The sequence below is a fragment of the Erpetoichthys calabaricus genome, chromosome 3 (assembly GCF_900747795.2).
Source record: "Erpetoichthys calabaricus chromosome 3, fErpCal1.3, whole genome shotgun sequence".
In the NCBI taxonomy this organism is placed as follows: Eukaryota; Metazoa; Chordata; class Cladistia; order Polypteriformes; family Polypteridae; genus Erpetoichthys; species Erpetoichthys calabaricus.
The window spans coordinates 267,966,220-267,981,518 of NC_041396.2; the positions used below are offsets into that span (position 1 = coordinate 267,966,220).

The following is a 15,299-nucleotide window of genomic DNA, read 5'->3' on the forward strand; positions in this document are numbered from 1 at the left end:
AGAGAAGTACGTAAGAGTTGTACAGGATATGTACGAGGGAAGTGTGACCTTGGTGAGGTCTGCGGTAGGAGTGACGGAAACATTCAAGGTGGAGGTGGGATTACATCAGGAATTGCCCCTTTCTTATTTGCAGTGGTGATGGACAGGTTGACAGATGAGTCCCCGTGGACTATGATGTATGCTGATGACATTGTGATCTGTAGCGATAGTAAGGAACAGGTTGAGGAGACCCTAGAGAGGTAGAGAAATGTTCTAGAGAGGAGAGGAATGAAGGTCAGTAGGAACAAGACAGAATACATGTGTGTACATGAGAGAGAGGTCAGTGGAATGGCGAGGATGCAAGGAGTAGAGTTGGAGAAGGTGGATGAGTTTAAATACTTGGAATCAACAGTACAGAGTAATGGGGACTATGGAAGAGAGGTGAAAAAGAGAGTGCAGGCAGGGTGGAATGGGTGGAGAAGAGTGTCAGGAGTGATTTGTGACAGACGGGTATCAGCAAGAGTGAAAGGGAAGGTCTACAGGACGGTAGTGAGACCAGCTATGTTATATGGGTTGGAGATGGTGGCACTGACCAGAAAGCAGGAGACAAAGCTGGAGGTAGAAGAGTTAAAGATGCTAAGATTTGCACTTGGTGTGACGAGGATGGACAAGATTAGAAACGAGTACATTAGAGGGTCATCTCAAGTTGGACGGTTGGGAGACAAAGTCAGAGAGGCGTGATTGCTTTGGTTTGGACATGTGCAGAGGAGAGATGCTGAGTATATTGGGAAAAGGATGTTAAGGATATAACTGCCAGATTAAGAGGAAAAGAGGAAGGCCTAAGAGGAGGTTTATGGATGTGGAGAGAGAGGACATGCAGGTGATGGGTGTAACAGAGCAAGATGCAGAGGACAGAAAGATATGGAAGAAGATGATCCGCTGTGGCGACCCCTAACAGGAGCAGCCGAAAATCGAAGAAGTTTTCACCAGTTACTCTGCCATGATACAATTGTGATTGGCATTAAGGACCAAGGTAAAGGTCACTGGTTTTGATGAATCTAGTGTATCTAAAAATATGTTTTGTTAGCAAAACTATGGAGCTGAGGCATGGGCAGTAAAGAAAGTACAGGAGAAGACGTTAGATGTGACAGAAATGAAAATGTTGAGGTGGATGTGTGAAGTTACAAAGAAAGACAGAATAAGAAATGAGACTTTAAGAGGTACAACAAAAGTGGGAGAGAAATCTAAAAAAGAATAAGAAAGTAGGTTGAAGTAGTGTGGACATATGATGAGGAGAGACAATGAATATGTGGGAAACAGAGCAATGGGAATGGAAGTACAGGAAAAGAGAAATTGAAAGCCAAAGCAAAGGTGGATGGATAAAGTAAAAGGGATTTGAAAGAAAAGGCTTGACTGGTGATGAGGTGTAAGACAGAGCAGTATGGAGAAGGTTGATCAGGCACACTGAACCCCCATAGAAGTGGGAAAAAGACAAAGATCAAGAAAAAAAAGCAAGACTACAAAAGTTGTGTTTGCGGACAATGATGAAATATACGATTATCAGTAGGTCCTTATAAAGGGGAATAAAGTTGTTTTTAAGACAATTTATAAAATTAATTTATATATAAAGAGTAAAAAATAGACAAGCAACATATTACTCTAATGATGGCTGTATTTCAGGAAGTCTTGTATATAGGAAATACAATGAATGTGATCCTTACCCCAGAAAGCATGGATCTGAATGTCTCCATGGCTTCCGTTAGATCTGCACACACCTGATTCTTAAAAGAACAAAATAGAAACATATACTTTAAGTAATGTGGTGGTTATGCAGTATCCTTTTAATCTCATAAATAGTATATGAATATTAGCAATCAGAGAAGTCTAAATATTGTGATGTTCATGTAACTCTGTTATATGCTGGCCTGGCTGTCTGTATGATGCAAAGTTTACCATTTAAAATATCCAGCCATATTCACCATTCCTGTTGTTTACTTTTAACATGTTAGTTTAAGTGTACTTCCATTTTAATTATATTTTTTCATTACAATAAGATTTAATTTCCTTCCTACTGTTTAACTCAACAGAGACATAGACAAAGTGAACAGCAAATCAGGTAAAATGAAATGTTAAGTAGCCTTTTAGGAGATAAATAATATCAGATTAACATCAGATAGCTAGAAAGAGTGAAAATGAAGTACAAAAAGTGTAAAAGTGTAACAAAACAGAACAGTTAAAAACTATTTTGACCCTTTCTATTAACTGTATTTGATACTGGCACAACTTCACACAAAAAATAATCAATTTCTATCATAATCCAAGTTTTAATCTCACATTGTTATGGCAAGGGCCCAGGTTTTAATTGCTGTTGTGCAGAATTGACTCAATTGTGAACATAATTTTTCACATAATTCAGATATCCTCACTTATCTCTTCTGAATACAGAAATTCTCCCAGAAATAAATGCAAAGATTTTTGTTTGATGTAAATCATTAGTTTATCAAGCCTATGTTACGAAGGAAAAAAAATCTGTATTATTATTATTGCAAAATAATCAATTTATCTGTTACTTTAAAACATGATGGTGACACCATCAAATTGTAAGGATGTTTCTGTGCAACAAGGCCTGAAAGACTTGGAGAGATCTGAAGTCAAAGGAAATGCAGAAGAGTACAAGGAAAAACAGAAGAAAATTTAATGCAATCTGCAAGAGAAAAATGAATCTTTCTGCACTGAAGCAGTGTACAAACAAAAGAGGTAATTGGTCTGTAATGATCCTGACAACTTATAGATCAAGAACCTACAGAATGTCAGGAGTTGAAACCCGTTGTTCACCAACAAACTCTTTCAACTGTAGCATTTTTTAACAAAAAGGTGGGCTAATCTTTCCATTTCTAGAAGCACATATCTGTTAAGAGATTTCCCCCTGAACATTTATTGCTGTAATTTTTTACAGGTACGTCTAACAAATAGTTGGCCAAAAGGGGTGAATACTTAAAGAACAGGCAATTTTGTGCTTTTAATTTATAATTTAGAAGATATGTAGAGTGTACATTCCTCACTAGCAACCAATTACAACTAAATTAATTTTATTTTCATATTGTAACTGAAGTTTTAAAAATTTAGACCATATTGGCCTTAATGTATTTATAGGCACCACAAGTAAATAGAAACCTTATCAAGCAGAAGGTTAATTTTACTTCTGTAAAGGGGTGTGGATGTGCTCAAGACAGTTTGCTCCTGACAAGGACTCAGGTATGGAAAAACACATACACTGCCATAGTAGAGCTGAGAATGTCTACTCTTTTTGCTATAAAGTCACTGATGTCATTTTCATTTTTCAGATGAAGATCAAAGTCTGTTATACAGAAAACCATGAACTGAGTTTTTGGAACATATTGCTTGCTGCCTGTCATGTCTTCTTTTACTTATTGTAGTGAAACTTCTAGTCAGTAGAGAATTTTGCTTGAGTGGGACATTTCTTTTTGTAACAGTTAATTCCACCTGCCATGCTCGCTCCTCTTTCTGAACTAAATCTACACTTACTGTTAGTTGTTAACAAATTTCTCCTAGACTAAGAGGTGTCTCCTGCTTTTGACTTTGGGTCTTGTGATTTGACTGCACCTCTAGCAGGTTTCTGACACAGAGTCTTATCACAACTTGACATGTCATCCCATGTTAAGGAACAGATACAGAGAAAGTCTATTTGTGAGTAGATTGTTGACTGATGTTAATCTGCAGAATGTGCTATTGACTCCTGACAATTTATTGAGATAAGTAAATGGAGAATCTACACCATATCTGTACAGCAGTTCAGAAGGAGCCAATTAACATCACGTAATGATGCTGCTCATTAAATAACATGCGTCCATCTCACAATTCAGTTCAATTTTAGGAAAAATATTCTGCAAGGCAATTGTGGTTTCCCTCTCTCTGTTTGCAAAGTTCTTATCAGAATAAATTTGCTCTTCGCTTTTCTTGTGCATGCAGATTTATGAACATATTTATGATTGCAGTAGTGAACTTTTAAATCCATGCAAATGTTTAACTAAAATAAAACAAGTGTAATGGATGGCACAAATGGGCTGGCATCCTGACTAGAGTTGTGCAGGGACACTTACCCGGTCAGTGTAATGTAAGAACTGGGGGAAATGTTGTCTCGTGAATATTTTCTCCCCCAAAATGCTAGATGGCAGCATCCCTGGGCTTTGGATACCCACAGGGCTTGTAGAGAACTACAGTCCTAGAGTACAGCCCTGTTGTGTTCCACAGGTGCTGCCAAAGGGGTGCTGCAGGGGTTTAAAATGGCAACTTTGTGGGCCTGCTGCCTGACATGGAAGTGTTTCCAAAAAAACCATGTCCTACCACTAGAAGTACTCGCCAGGTCTGAGATAAATGGAGTTGCTCCAGCTCACCTCGATGAGTCAGAGTTGAGAGGCAGTGAGCAACACTCAACTTAAAGCGGAAGGAGGAAAAGAATCTGTTTGTTTTGACTATTTTGGCTGGGGGTTGTTTAAAAAGTGTTGGTAATAAATTAAAAAATCTTTCATTTGAACCCGGACTTGTGTTGGGTGATATTGTGTCTGTGGTTTGTGGATTAGTGGCATCCCCTTGTAGTTACACAACCTATACAAGTTCTTTGTTTTTTATTAATAAATACAATACAGTAGGTGGTGTGTTGCCACCTCACAGACCTCAATCCAGATCCTGGAATGAGCAATGCCTGTATGAAATGGGAACATTCTTACTGCATTCATATTTGTTTTCTCTGGGTACTTTGATTTTCTCACATATCCCAAAAACACTGTGAGAAGATTAGGTAGATAGGTGGCTCTAAATTGGACTGGAAGGAGTTCATGTTGGTGTGTGAGCCCATGTGCCCTGCAGTGGTCTTCCTTCCTGTCTTTAGTTGGTTGCTGCCATGTGCTCAGTGTGTCTAGGCACATGACAGCTGCTGTAATTATTAAATTGAGTAAGTGGTTTGGAAAATAAATAAAAAGATATATTTAAAAACTATTATTTTTTGATCATGTTTATTTTCCTTGTCATTAATAATGAAGAGGGGCAAGGTCTTAACCCTATATAATCCCTCATAAATGAGGACTTACCTCTAAATCCATGACAGTGGGAGGTTCTATTTATTTCTGCCTTTATTTCTTATAACGTAACTGGAAGCTGAATAGCATCACTGGTAAAATCAATGGAAGGCTCACAGCGCTATGCACCAAAGCAAGAGCTTTCGCTATCCTACAGGTAAAGCAGCCAGCCTGCTTGCCCACTAAAATATAATACTTAGTAGCTCATCCCATCCACAGTCTTTTTAGGTGCCTTTGCATCCAACATAAAAAATACCAACTGCCAAGGTCATGTCTGACTGTCTGCAAAAACAAACTTGGCTCCCAGTATGGCTCCTTTGTCTTTATTTCTCCAGTGATTGTCCAACAAAACCTAAGGCCTTTACAAAGGTACTTTTTATATTCAGAGATATATAAAGGACTCACAAGTTGTAACTAATTATGGTCAAATGACAGTCACCTTTGTGTCTTTCGTGATTAATTTGTCATTTGTGTTTACACTTATGCAAACGTTAACTTTTGAATTTTTCTTCTTCAGTTAAATATCTACTGAAAATGGTTAATTTTGACTTTGGAAAGGTATTATTACAGCATAAGAGTTCACATTAAAAATAGTGAATGGATAAATATGTGTACAAATCTTTTGTTATACAGAAAATTATGATGACTTTGAGGGAATTGAATATTTTTGCACGTCACTGTATATATGGAGTGAATAAATGTATTTTCAGGATTTCCATTGCACTAAAACCAACTTCATGGCTGTATTACCTGCAGATCATAATAGTTCAAAAATTCTCTGACATTATAATTTATTGCCAAAGCTCCACAATGACCTGCTATCCATCCTGGGCTGTTGCAGCCAACAATTTTAACTTGAAACTTTACGAGAAATATTGATTTTCTATTAGGCACTTCTTTCAAAAATGTTATGGTATGTTTAATAAATTTGAACTCCAATCGCTCATCAATCAATGGATTTTTATTGCTTCAAATGGACTCTGATGTCTAATATTTCTGTCCATTTTTCCAACTAAATGGTATTGTAAAGTGCTGTTAAAATGTACTTTATCTACCCTACTAACACATGTAATTACAGTACATCATATTATCACTGTTATTTTTAAATGTGACTTACTGTTACATAATATGTAACAAACTTTAATAAAGTCCCTATAAAATTTAAAAAATTCTCCAACATTCAACACAGTTACCTAAGCTGCAGTGAGTGTTTGCATCCCCTGCCTGCTCAAAAACCAACATGGAAAGGTGGCCACTAAAAAATCATAATTAACAGAATCTACTTAAGTGTGCGTGTTGTGTTTGTGTGTCTGTCTTTTAATGTAAACTCTCCTATGAAGTGCCTAATTTTTGCCCACCCATACCATTAATAAAATAGAAATATGTAATGTATGCAGCAAGTAAAATGTTAGGACAGATAACAGGAGCCTAAAAATTTGAGTGGATCCAAGTGTGAAAACATGCACACACCAAGAAAACAAGACAATGAGTATGCCAAAAAATAATCAGATTTATTAAAACTGGCATAGACACATTTCTATGCAAGTTACAATTATAAAGAGACCCCACCACCTGCATTCAAGAGCATCTGCCTGTGCTCCACAACTGAACACACAACAATTATAATGCCTCTTCCCTTCATTCCAAGGGTCTGGGAAAAGTGTAAGGCATCTGAGCAGGTAACCGCTGATACCTGGCACATGTAATGACATGACTGGTAATAAACTGTAATAGTACGTTATAGTATAGAATAGTATAGTGTAGTATAGTAAATAGTATGAAAAACTGAGGGTTTAACCAGTTACCCTACCAGCAAGCCAGCCACCATGCACAGTACTATCATGTCTGCCAAAGCTAGTTTGCCTCAAAATAAATGACCCAGGACATGGAAACGCAATGTTTGTCTGTCTCATCTTGGCATCACTTACGACTTGTTCATTAATGGAATGTAAGAGTTTGCAGTTGTAAAAAACAGCATCATTCTTAGGTGCCCTTATTGCACTATTAATGCAGTACAGTGATCTGATTTTTGGCAAAATATATCATGTTTTGGGGCGGCACAGTGGCGCAGTGGTAGCGCTGCTGCCTCGCAGTTAGGAGACCCAGGTTTGCTTCCTGGGTCCTCCCTGTGTGGAGTTTGCATGTTCTCCCCATGTCAGCGTGGGTTTCCTCCAGGTGTTCCGGTTTCCTCCCACAGTCCAAAGACATGCAGGTTAGGTGCATTGGCGATTCTAAATTGTCCATGGTGTGTGTTTGGTGGGTGTGTGTGTGTGCCCTGCGGTGGGCTGGCGCCCTGTCTGGGATTTGTTTCCTGCCTTGCACCCTGTGTTGACTGGGATTGGCTCCAGCAGACCCCCTTTGACCCTGTAGTCAGGATATAGCGGGTTGGATGATGGATGGATATTATGTTTTAAATATGAACACCCACATCATATGAAAACTGGATGTGGTGTCTTCGCAGCTAAAGGTTTTCAGCACAGCAGGCATTATGGAGTGAAGTTTGGTTGAGATATTTCTGACTTGTGGGTCAGTTCACTGAGAAGTAATAACAGGTAGTCTAAACTGATGAAAAAAAATTTAAAAGTTCTTCAGTGAAAATGTGGAGCATTGGACCTTTTAAATGGGAACTAAAATACAGTCTGAGCATCTTATTCAACACTTTTGACGTTTAATATGCTTGTCACGTTAACAAACATTATACTACTAGCTTGTTGATATGAATTATTATGTAATAATAAATATCACTGAGCCATTTTTGTAATATATTATATTACTCACCATTTACCTGGTTTGGTTGCACTTCCCAACTTTATGAAGGGTATCATCAATTCCCAGCTTCCCCAAAATGTTATATACGCTTGGGTCAGAGTTGCCATAAAATATTCGCATGTTCCCCCATTAACTTTTCTTTTACAAATCCCCAATGTTTCTGTGGGAATGTGTGTGTTCACTTTTCATGCCTCTTTTTGTGCGTACACATCTTTATAAATAAGGCCCCTGGAGTTTCTTTTGCTTTTCCTGAGATCTTTGTTCACAACAAAACCAGATTCCACTTTTAGAATGGCTGGCTACCCACACCATCATAATTAGATTAATATTGATTACTCAGTAAATCAAATAAATACTTTTCTGCTTTTCTTTTATTATTTCTGTTTTTGCCCTAGTTTTTTACTTAGTGTCTTTCGTCTTTGATTTGGTATCCATGTTTAAACATGTCTTTCACCTTCATGGTTTTAATGATGTTAAATGATGAAATATTTATCTAATATAGCTGGCTAGTTTGGTCTTATCACTGATGCCTGTGCTTCACAAGCCTAGTGCACACAAATACAATCAGATGAAGGAATCAATAAGCATCCCATAATATCAGAATGATTGTCTACTGGTGATCAAATACAAATGAAGGCAATGGTTATTGCAAGGATGCATAGTATCAATGGTATAAACAAAAAAAAAAAAGATTAAAAATTTATCTAACTGTGAAGGTTAAATTCTTTGTCCCTTGTTGTTATTTTGCAATGGCTCTCCCACTTTTTCTCTTTCTCAGTACAAATGTAATTCTCCTCATACATCTCCATATCTGCCTGTCCTGATATTTCTGCCTTTTCTCTGTCATGACTATGCAATAGAATCCCTTTTGGGTAAGACACGTCTTGTCAGACTCAAGGGTTCTCTACTCAGTAGTGGCCTACAGCAGCCCCAGAATGAACTTTGGATCTATTCTGCAGCAGTTTTTAAAAAGACTGCAAACTGAAGGCAGTTTTTGGCTTTCTGAGTAGACAGCAGGCTTCACCTTGTACCATTTTATTCTTACTTCTCTCTGCCAACATAATGTGGTAGTGCACAGCCTTTTCCTAAGTTGGGTCACCAGTACTTTGCTGTCAGCATGGGGCTGAACTTACATGTGGCCCTAGTGCAACCTAAGATAATCTTAAAATTCTTTCACCCAGGATGTCAAGCTTTAGAGTTTCTTTACTGTGTGCTCCTGCCATGAAAGTATTCACAGCTCCACATCAGTCCTTCTCTGCTCACAAAACACATTAAAAAAAATCTGTTACTGATGATAAGAATTGCTGTGTTGAGCCAATCCCCTTTCCTGTGGAACTACAATATCCTATGTATACATCTTATTTTTTATAAATGTGTGTCAAGCTGTTCCTGCCTAGGCTCACCATTAATTTATTGGTATTTCTGAGAACATCCCTTTGTTGTTTTAGAATAATGACAATTTTGTGTTCCATCCACCAATTTCAGGACACACAAATATTAATAAAGACTGATTCTGAACCTTTGTTCTGAGCATTGATACGTCTGTCGTAATATTAGAAGAAAGAACAAACCAAAACTGAATAGAAATCATAAATAGTGCAGCAGGCCCCAGTGTGCAAACCTGTTATGGTGTAGATAAAGTGCTACCACTACAGAGAATGATAATTTTTTACCAAGCTTGATACCTCTCTTGTGAGTCTAACCACATACATCTAGGCAAGTTCATTTCTCCTACTGTATTCTGTTCAAAGGTCAGTCACCCTGGCCTCAGAGATCTCTAGCAGAGGATTCTGATATGCCCTAGCTGATGCAAGACCTCTTGTATCCCACCCTTGACTGAAGCTAAAGATAAGACCTATGTCTCTTTAAGATAACTCAGGAAACCTGCAAAGTGTATCCTTCACCCTTATTATATCCTGAAAAAATTGTTTTAAAAACCTACATTGGAGGGTCTGGAAACCTGAGAGATCAGAGATGTCACCTGTAAAGTGAGATTCCCTGAGAGCACTGAAAGAGAATGTCTTCTAAAGTAGACTGTAGCGAATAAAGTGCATGCTGAGTAATGGATAGGAGTGTACAGTTTCCAGGCATCAATTTAAATACTTTTTTTCCAAGTCATTTGGGCAATGGCTAAAAAAATAGGCGAATTGCACAATAAAAATCAATAAAATACTGCAAACTACATAAACACAAGCAATACGCATCACAGTTTAAAACAATGTTCGCAATGCAGTGTCCACTTATGTTACTGCCCTGACAAATTGATTGAATTTAATTAAATAAAAGGGATATATATATGTATGCACCCTGTTTCCTTGCCTGACCAGGAGGCCAGCATGAAGGGTAGAAGATCTTTGTCCAGCTGGGTGGCCAGAGTGGTACAGTGGAACCTCGGGTCACGACTGTAATTCGTTCCAAAACTCTGGTCGCAACCCGATTTGGTCGTGACCCGAAGTAATTTCCCCCATAGGACTGTATGTAAATACAAATAATCCGTTCTGGACCGTACGAGCTGTATGTAAATGTATTTTTTTTAAGATTTTTAAGTACAAAAATAGTTAATTATACCATAGAATGCACAGTGTAATAGTAAACTAAATGTTTACTTACTTCTTCTGTAATGTTTACTTCTTCTGCTTGGGCTCTGAACATATGCGGAAATCATCGGTGCGTACAAACCGGAAGGGAAACTGGCTTGTTAGTCACCCGAGTGTGTGGTCATGAACAGATGCAAAAATTTGCAGAACTTTTTGGTCATAACCCGATATGTACGTGGTCTGAGATGTTCGTGACCTGAGGTGCCACTGTATATGGACATAGGGAAGCAGTCAATCAATACTGCATGCACCTCTGGTATACTGGTTGGCAGCTGGGCCTACATACCCAGATCTACATTTGCAGGGAGCACTGGGAATTGTAATCCCATGAGGCAGCCCTGCTGTGCTCCATGGGTGCCACAGGGGGTGCTGCAGGGAATGGCTTCCCTACTTAGTGCTTCTTCCTTGCAGAATACTGATATTGTAAATACACCAGGATTCTGCTTAGAAGGAGGCACCTCACATTAATTCAAAGGATTGGAGTCAGGAGATCAGGGACAAGGCTTGCTTGGAGTGTGGAGGAAGATTATTGAATTTGTGGTAGAGATTGTTTGTGCTTGTGAAGAAAAACCTGAAAAAGGAATTGTGTAATAAAATACACTTTATTTGAACCCTTGACCTTTTCTGTGCACATGTGTCTGGAGTATGGAGCTCTGGGGTGCCCAACATTGGTCACAATAGATATAGCCACAGGGTGAGACAGAGGCCTTCGGTTCCTGAAATAAAACAAACCAGGCTCTCAAACAGTATATGTGTGTGTGCCAGTTTTATGTTCATTGTGATGTAGTCACTAGTTCACTAGTGCCCTAGATGTCCTGGAGACAAGGTCGATTTCTGTCCATGTGGGGTTTAACTTTTGTACCATGTCTGTTTAGATTTTTGTCTGGATACGCTTGTCCTGTCCAGGGTTGGTTTCCTCCTCACTTGCACCCAGGGTTCTGCCTCCCTGTGTTTTTGAAATGGAATAAGCAGATTCATAAAATGGACGGATGATATAAATATCTGCATGTTTACAATTTACTGGTGTTGCCAGTTTCCATCACCATACAATGGACTGGCACCCTGTCCTGGTGTTATTCTTATTTTGTGCCTGATGCTTTCTGGAAAAAGGTGGTGGATTGATGGAAGGATGAACATGTATCCATTAAAAAGTAAAATTTCCAGCAACCCTTTTCAGCTAATGTACTGTGATCTTTGTGGATGTTGAACTATACTCAAAGTTCAGATTACAAAAAAACAAAAACTTTAACATGAAGAATACATTGAAGGACCTACTGAAAGCAGATTAGAGAACTAAAGAGGGCTTGTAAGGTAGGAAAGTGGCTTTATGGAGCTTTGTCACTTCTTTATTGTTACATATTGAAACAAAATAAAAGGTTTATTGTTAACATGGATCTCTGACTGAATGTGTTCTTAACCAGTACACTTTTTTCTTAGTTTTTTTAGAAATTTTTGCCACAACTTTACTAAGCTCTCATTAGCACAATCTGTTGTGCACTGCTGAGTAAAATTTAGTCTTTTAGTAAATCCACCCTAAATCTGTTCAGAAGTCAGTTTTGGCCTCAGTTTTGAAAGTCATAGTGAAGACTGAATTTTCTCTATAACCATGGCTGTGTATACTGTCCATCCATTCATTTTGTGACCTTTTTTCTCCAAGCCACGGCTGAGAAAATCTGCTAGTAGGAATGAACCCTGGATTCTCATACCAAGCCGGTCAGTGTACCATGTACAAGAACACCAGACTACCGGGACAGAATCCTAGTCGAAACTGTGGGAATTTGCCCACTGTCCATAGTGATTAGGCTGGGAGTCAACTTGGTGCTCTGTCTTGTCATTGCCCACATTTCTATCCTATCTTTGAACTAAACACATTCTGATAAAAACAGAATGTTGAATGGGAGAAATGTATTTCAGTAAAAAAAAGTTAACATTATTCTGTCTCTGTTTATTCCTTTCCCCAAGAGATGAAGTTGATAAAAGAAGAGACAGTACTCATGTTGTGCCTACTCTGTCAGCTAACTTTGGTTGGGGGTCTCCCTTTTACACATATCAACTAGGACACCGAAAGACATTACTTATGGGGGATGCTGTACATACAGTATAATGTATAAACTAGAAGACAAAGAGATTGGGAAGACAGCTGAGAAGGGAAGACAATGCCGTGTGTGGCATTGAAGTACTGATAGGTTGTGAGAAGTGCAGGTGCGGCATATTGATGACTACCTGCTGACCACAAACACTGGGAAACTTCCAGTACCCTAAACAGCAAAATGCAGAATTGCCTTTACAGAGTAGAGATGAGTACTGGCCTACTGCAAGCACTACTTTCCCTGAAATCAATGTAAATACTTTGCCTGGTCTTTTGTATCATTATTTACTTCTCAATTCAGAATACAAAATGTAACAAAAAATAAAACAGAGAACTTAAATTATTTCCATGTAAGCAGTAATGCGTTGTATTTAAAAAGATTTAGAATACAGATTTGTACTCTTCACTTAAAGAGGTAAAAAACTGTACAGAGTTATAAAGAAGCTGACCCCCACAGCAGTATATCTGAAACCTATTCCAATTTTGTTTGTCACAGTTTAGCTGTAGAACTATTTAGTCAGTTCAGGGGATAAGGAGTTTGGAATATTGGGAGACAGGAATTTACAGGATGGTTGGAAATCTTTGTGCTGCAGACCACCTAATTTATTTTGTTAAACATTGTATTTCAGAAATTGTGAGGTAGGTCAACAGTTATACAGTATCATATCCAAGTCTTTTGGTGCAGTCTTTTGGACCATCAGTGACATTACAACTTCCTAAGTGACCCTCCTCCTTCCTGTGCCCCTCAAATTATATGTACTAAACTGTGAGGACCAGTTTGCCCAAACCTGGCATTACCTCTTTGGACTCTTGGACATTGATAGTCATGAAACTGAGATGGACTGGGCAATGAGGACACATAACAAGAAAACTAAGGTGCAAATCAGTGCAAACTAATTTTATACAGTCAATAGAATAAATAGTATCCAAAACAAAAGTGAAGTGTAGTCTTTCAAATTAATAATCCACAATAAACAATTAATTCCAAATAAAATCCAGTGCATTGGTGGAGGTTAAAAGTAACAATAAATAAATTTTCAAAAAGTTAAAATCAAAAGGGTAACACCACAGTGAGTATCTGTCCTTCAAAATCACTCATGGGCCTCTGTGCCTGCTTCTAACACTTATATCTCCTCTGCTAACTCTCCTCAGCAAGAAGGGACATCCTCATTCTGACAGGTGCGGTCAAGCAAGCCCTGCTCTGTTCTCCTGCCACAATCCCTTGTCGTCTCCAATAATCTATAAGAGCCATAGGTCTCTTTTGCCACTCTGGCCACTCAGCAGGAGTGACCCTACCCTGGAGAGCAACTGCTCCACATGGGGCAACATTTCTGATTTCCTCCCTCCTCTCCATAGTAGCATCAGCTTCTGTCCTTTCCTTTGAACTTTCTTTTCCTTTCCTTTTGTTCTGTTCCCCTTCTTTCTCAATCTCTCTCTGCCTTCTATTCAACGTCCCTATTTGTACCCCTGCTGGTGCTGCACCTTAATTAGGACCTGTAGAGTGCCAGCTGACCTAATCAAGTAATACACTTGCCTGTACACCGAACATCCTGCAGCCACCACCATGGAACCCGAGATGTGCTCATTTTTATTTTAAAAATTTGTGCATTACCACGGTCCCTTAAATGCACTTTATCAAGTTGACATATACTCTCCACAAGAACCTTGTAGAAAAAAATAAATGGTTGCACTCCAGGTATTTTGGCTGGGAGAAGGAGAGATTTCAGGTGGGAGACCAGAGGGCGTGAAGGGTTCCCCTTACACAAGTATAAGCTAGGAGACAGAAATATGTTGGAGACTGGGGTTGCCTTGCTACAATTCTCTGAAGACATGTAACATTACAATACTAATAGATTATAATAAGTGCCGATACAGAATACTGAAAAAAGTGAGCATCCTCTGAAGACTAATAAATAGAAGTTCCAGTATTGCATATTGGTGAGTACTGGCTGACTTCAAACACTGCCAGCATGTATGGAAAACTCCCAGTACTCCAAACAGCAAAATTTGGAAGTGTTTGTATGTAGTACTGGTGAGTACTGGCACACTTCAAGCATAGGGGTTGGAAAACCCTACAAAAATTATAAAAAGAGTGCCATAGTTAGCAGGCAGTGTAGTCTCTAGTGACTGGTAGGATTGAACAGTGAGAGCCTGTGTGAGGAGGTTCCCATGGAAGACAGAAGGATCTAGGGAGTTAACATGCTTTAGGAGAGACTGATGAGAAGTAAAGCAGCTGGAGGGAAGAATGGAGGTAGGACAGAGGAGGGGACAAGCTGAGGTGTACAGAGACTTGCCTGGTGTCTAGGTGCACATTTACTGTTTTCCCTGAACTGCAGGGAAGTTTGTTTAGTTACACTAGAATTAAGTGATTGTCCAAGCCTAGTAAAACAATAAATATGCTTATCTGTGAGGGTACTGAACTATTAATTCTGTGTGATGCCTTTGTCTCTGTGTTCATTATAGTATTATGAATCAGCATTGTGTTTGCAGTTTATGGTGAATGTGCCTTGCAGACCCAATGCCAGGCTTTCACACCTGGCACTGCCAGTCAGACTTAGCCCAGATTGAGAAGGATTAATTTAGTTGGGGATCTGCATGCATCCACATGCCTTTCACATGGCTGAGCTCAGAATTTCAAAAGGAATGGAGGAGAACTTTAATCTTCATATGTATTAACCTATGCTTTGCCAGGTTGAAGTGAACAGTAACTAGTAAGCTGTTAATAATAATAATAATAATAATAATAAGTTGCATTTATAGAGCACCTTT

General features: G+C 38.7%; 1 protein-coding gene across 2 annotated transcripts in view; it reads right to left on the reverse strand.

The window, feature by feature from the left end:
• tfr2 (transferrin receptor 2) overlaps positions 1 to 15,299 on the reverse strand; it is a 76,894-nt gene that overhangs the window by 52,315 nt on the left and 9,280 nt on the right. For both annotated transcript variants that reach the window (XM_028798231.2, XM_028798229.2), the window contains exon 2: positions 1,701 to 1,760. In XM_028798231.2, coding sequence (XP_028654064.1) covers positions 1,701 to 1,730 — 30 coding nt within the window. In that variant the 5' untranslated portion in view covers positions 1,731 to 1,760. The remainder of the gene's footprint in view (positions 1 to 1,700; positions 1,761 to 15,299) is intronic.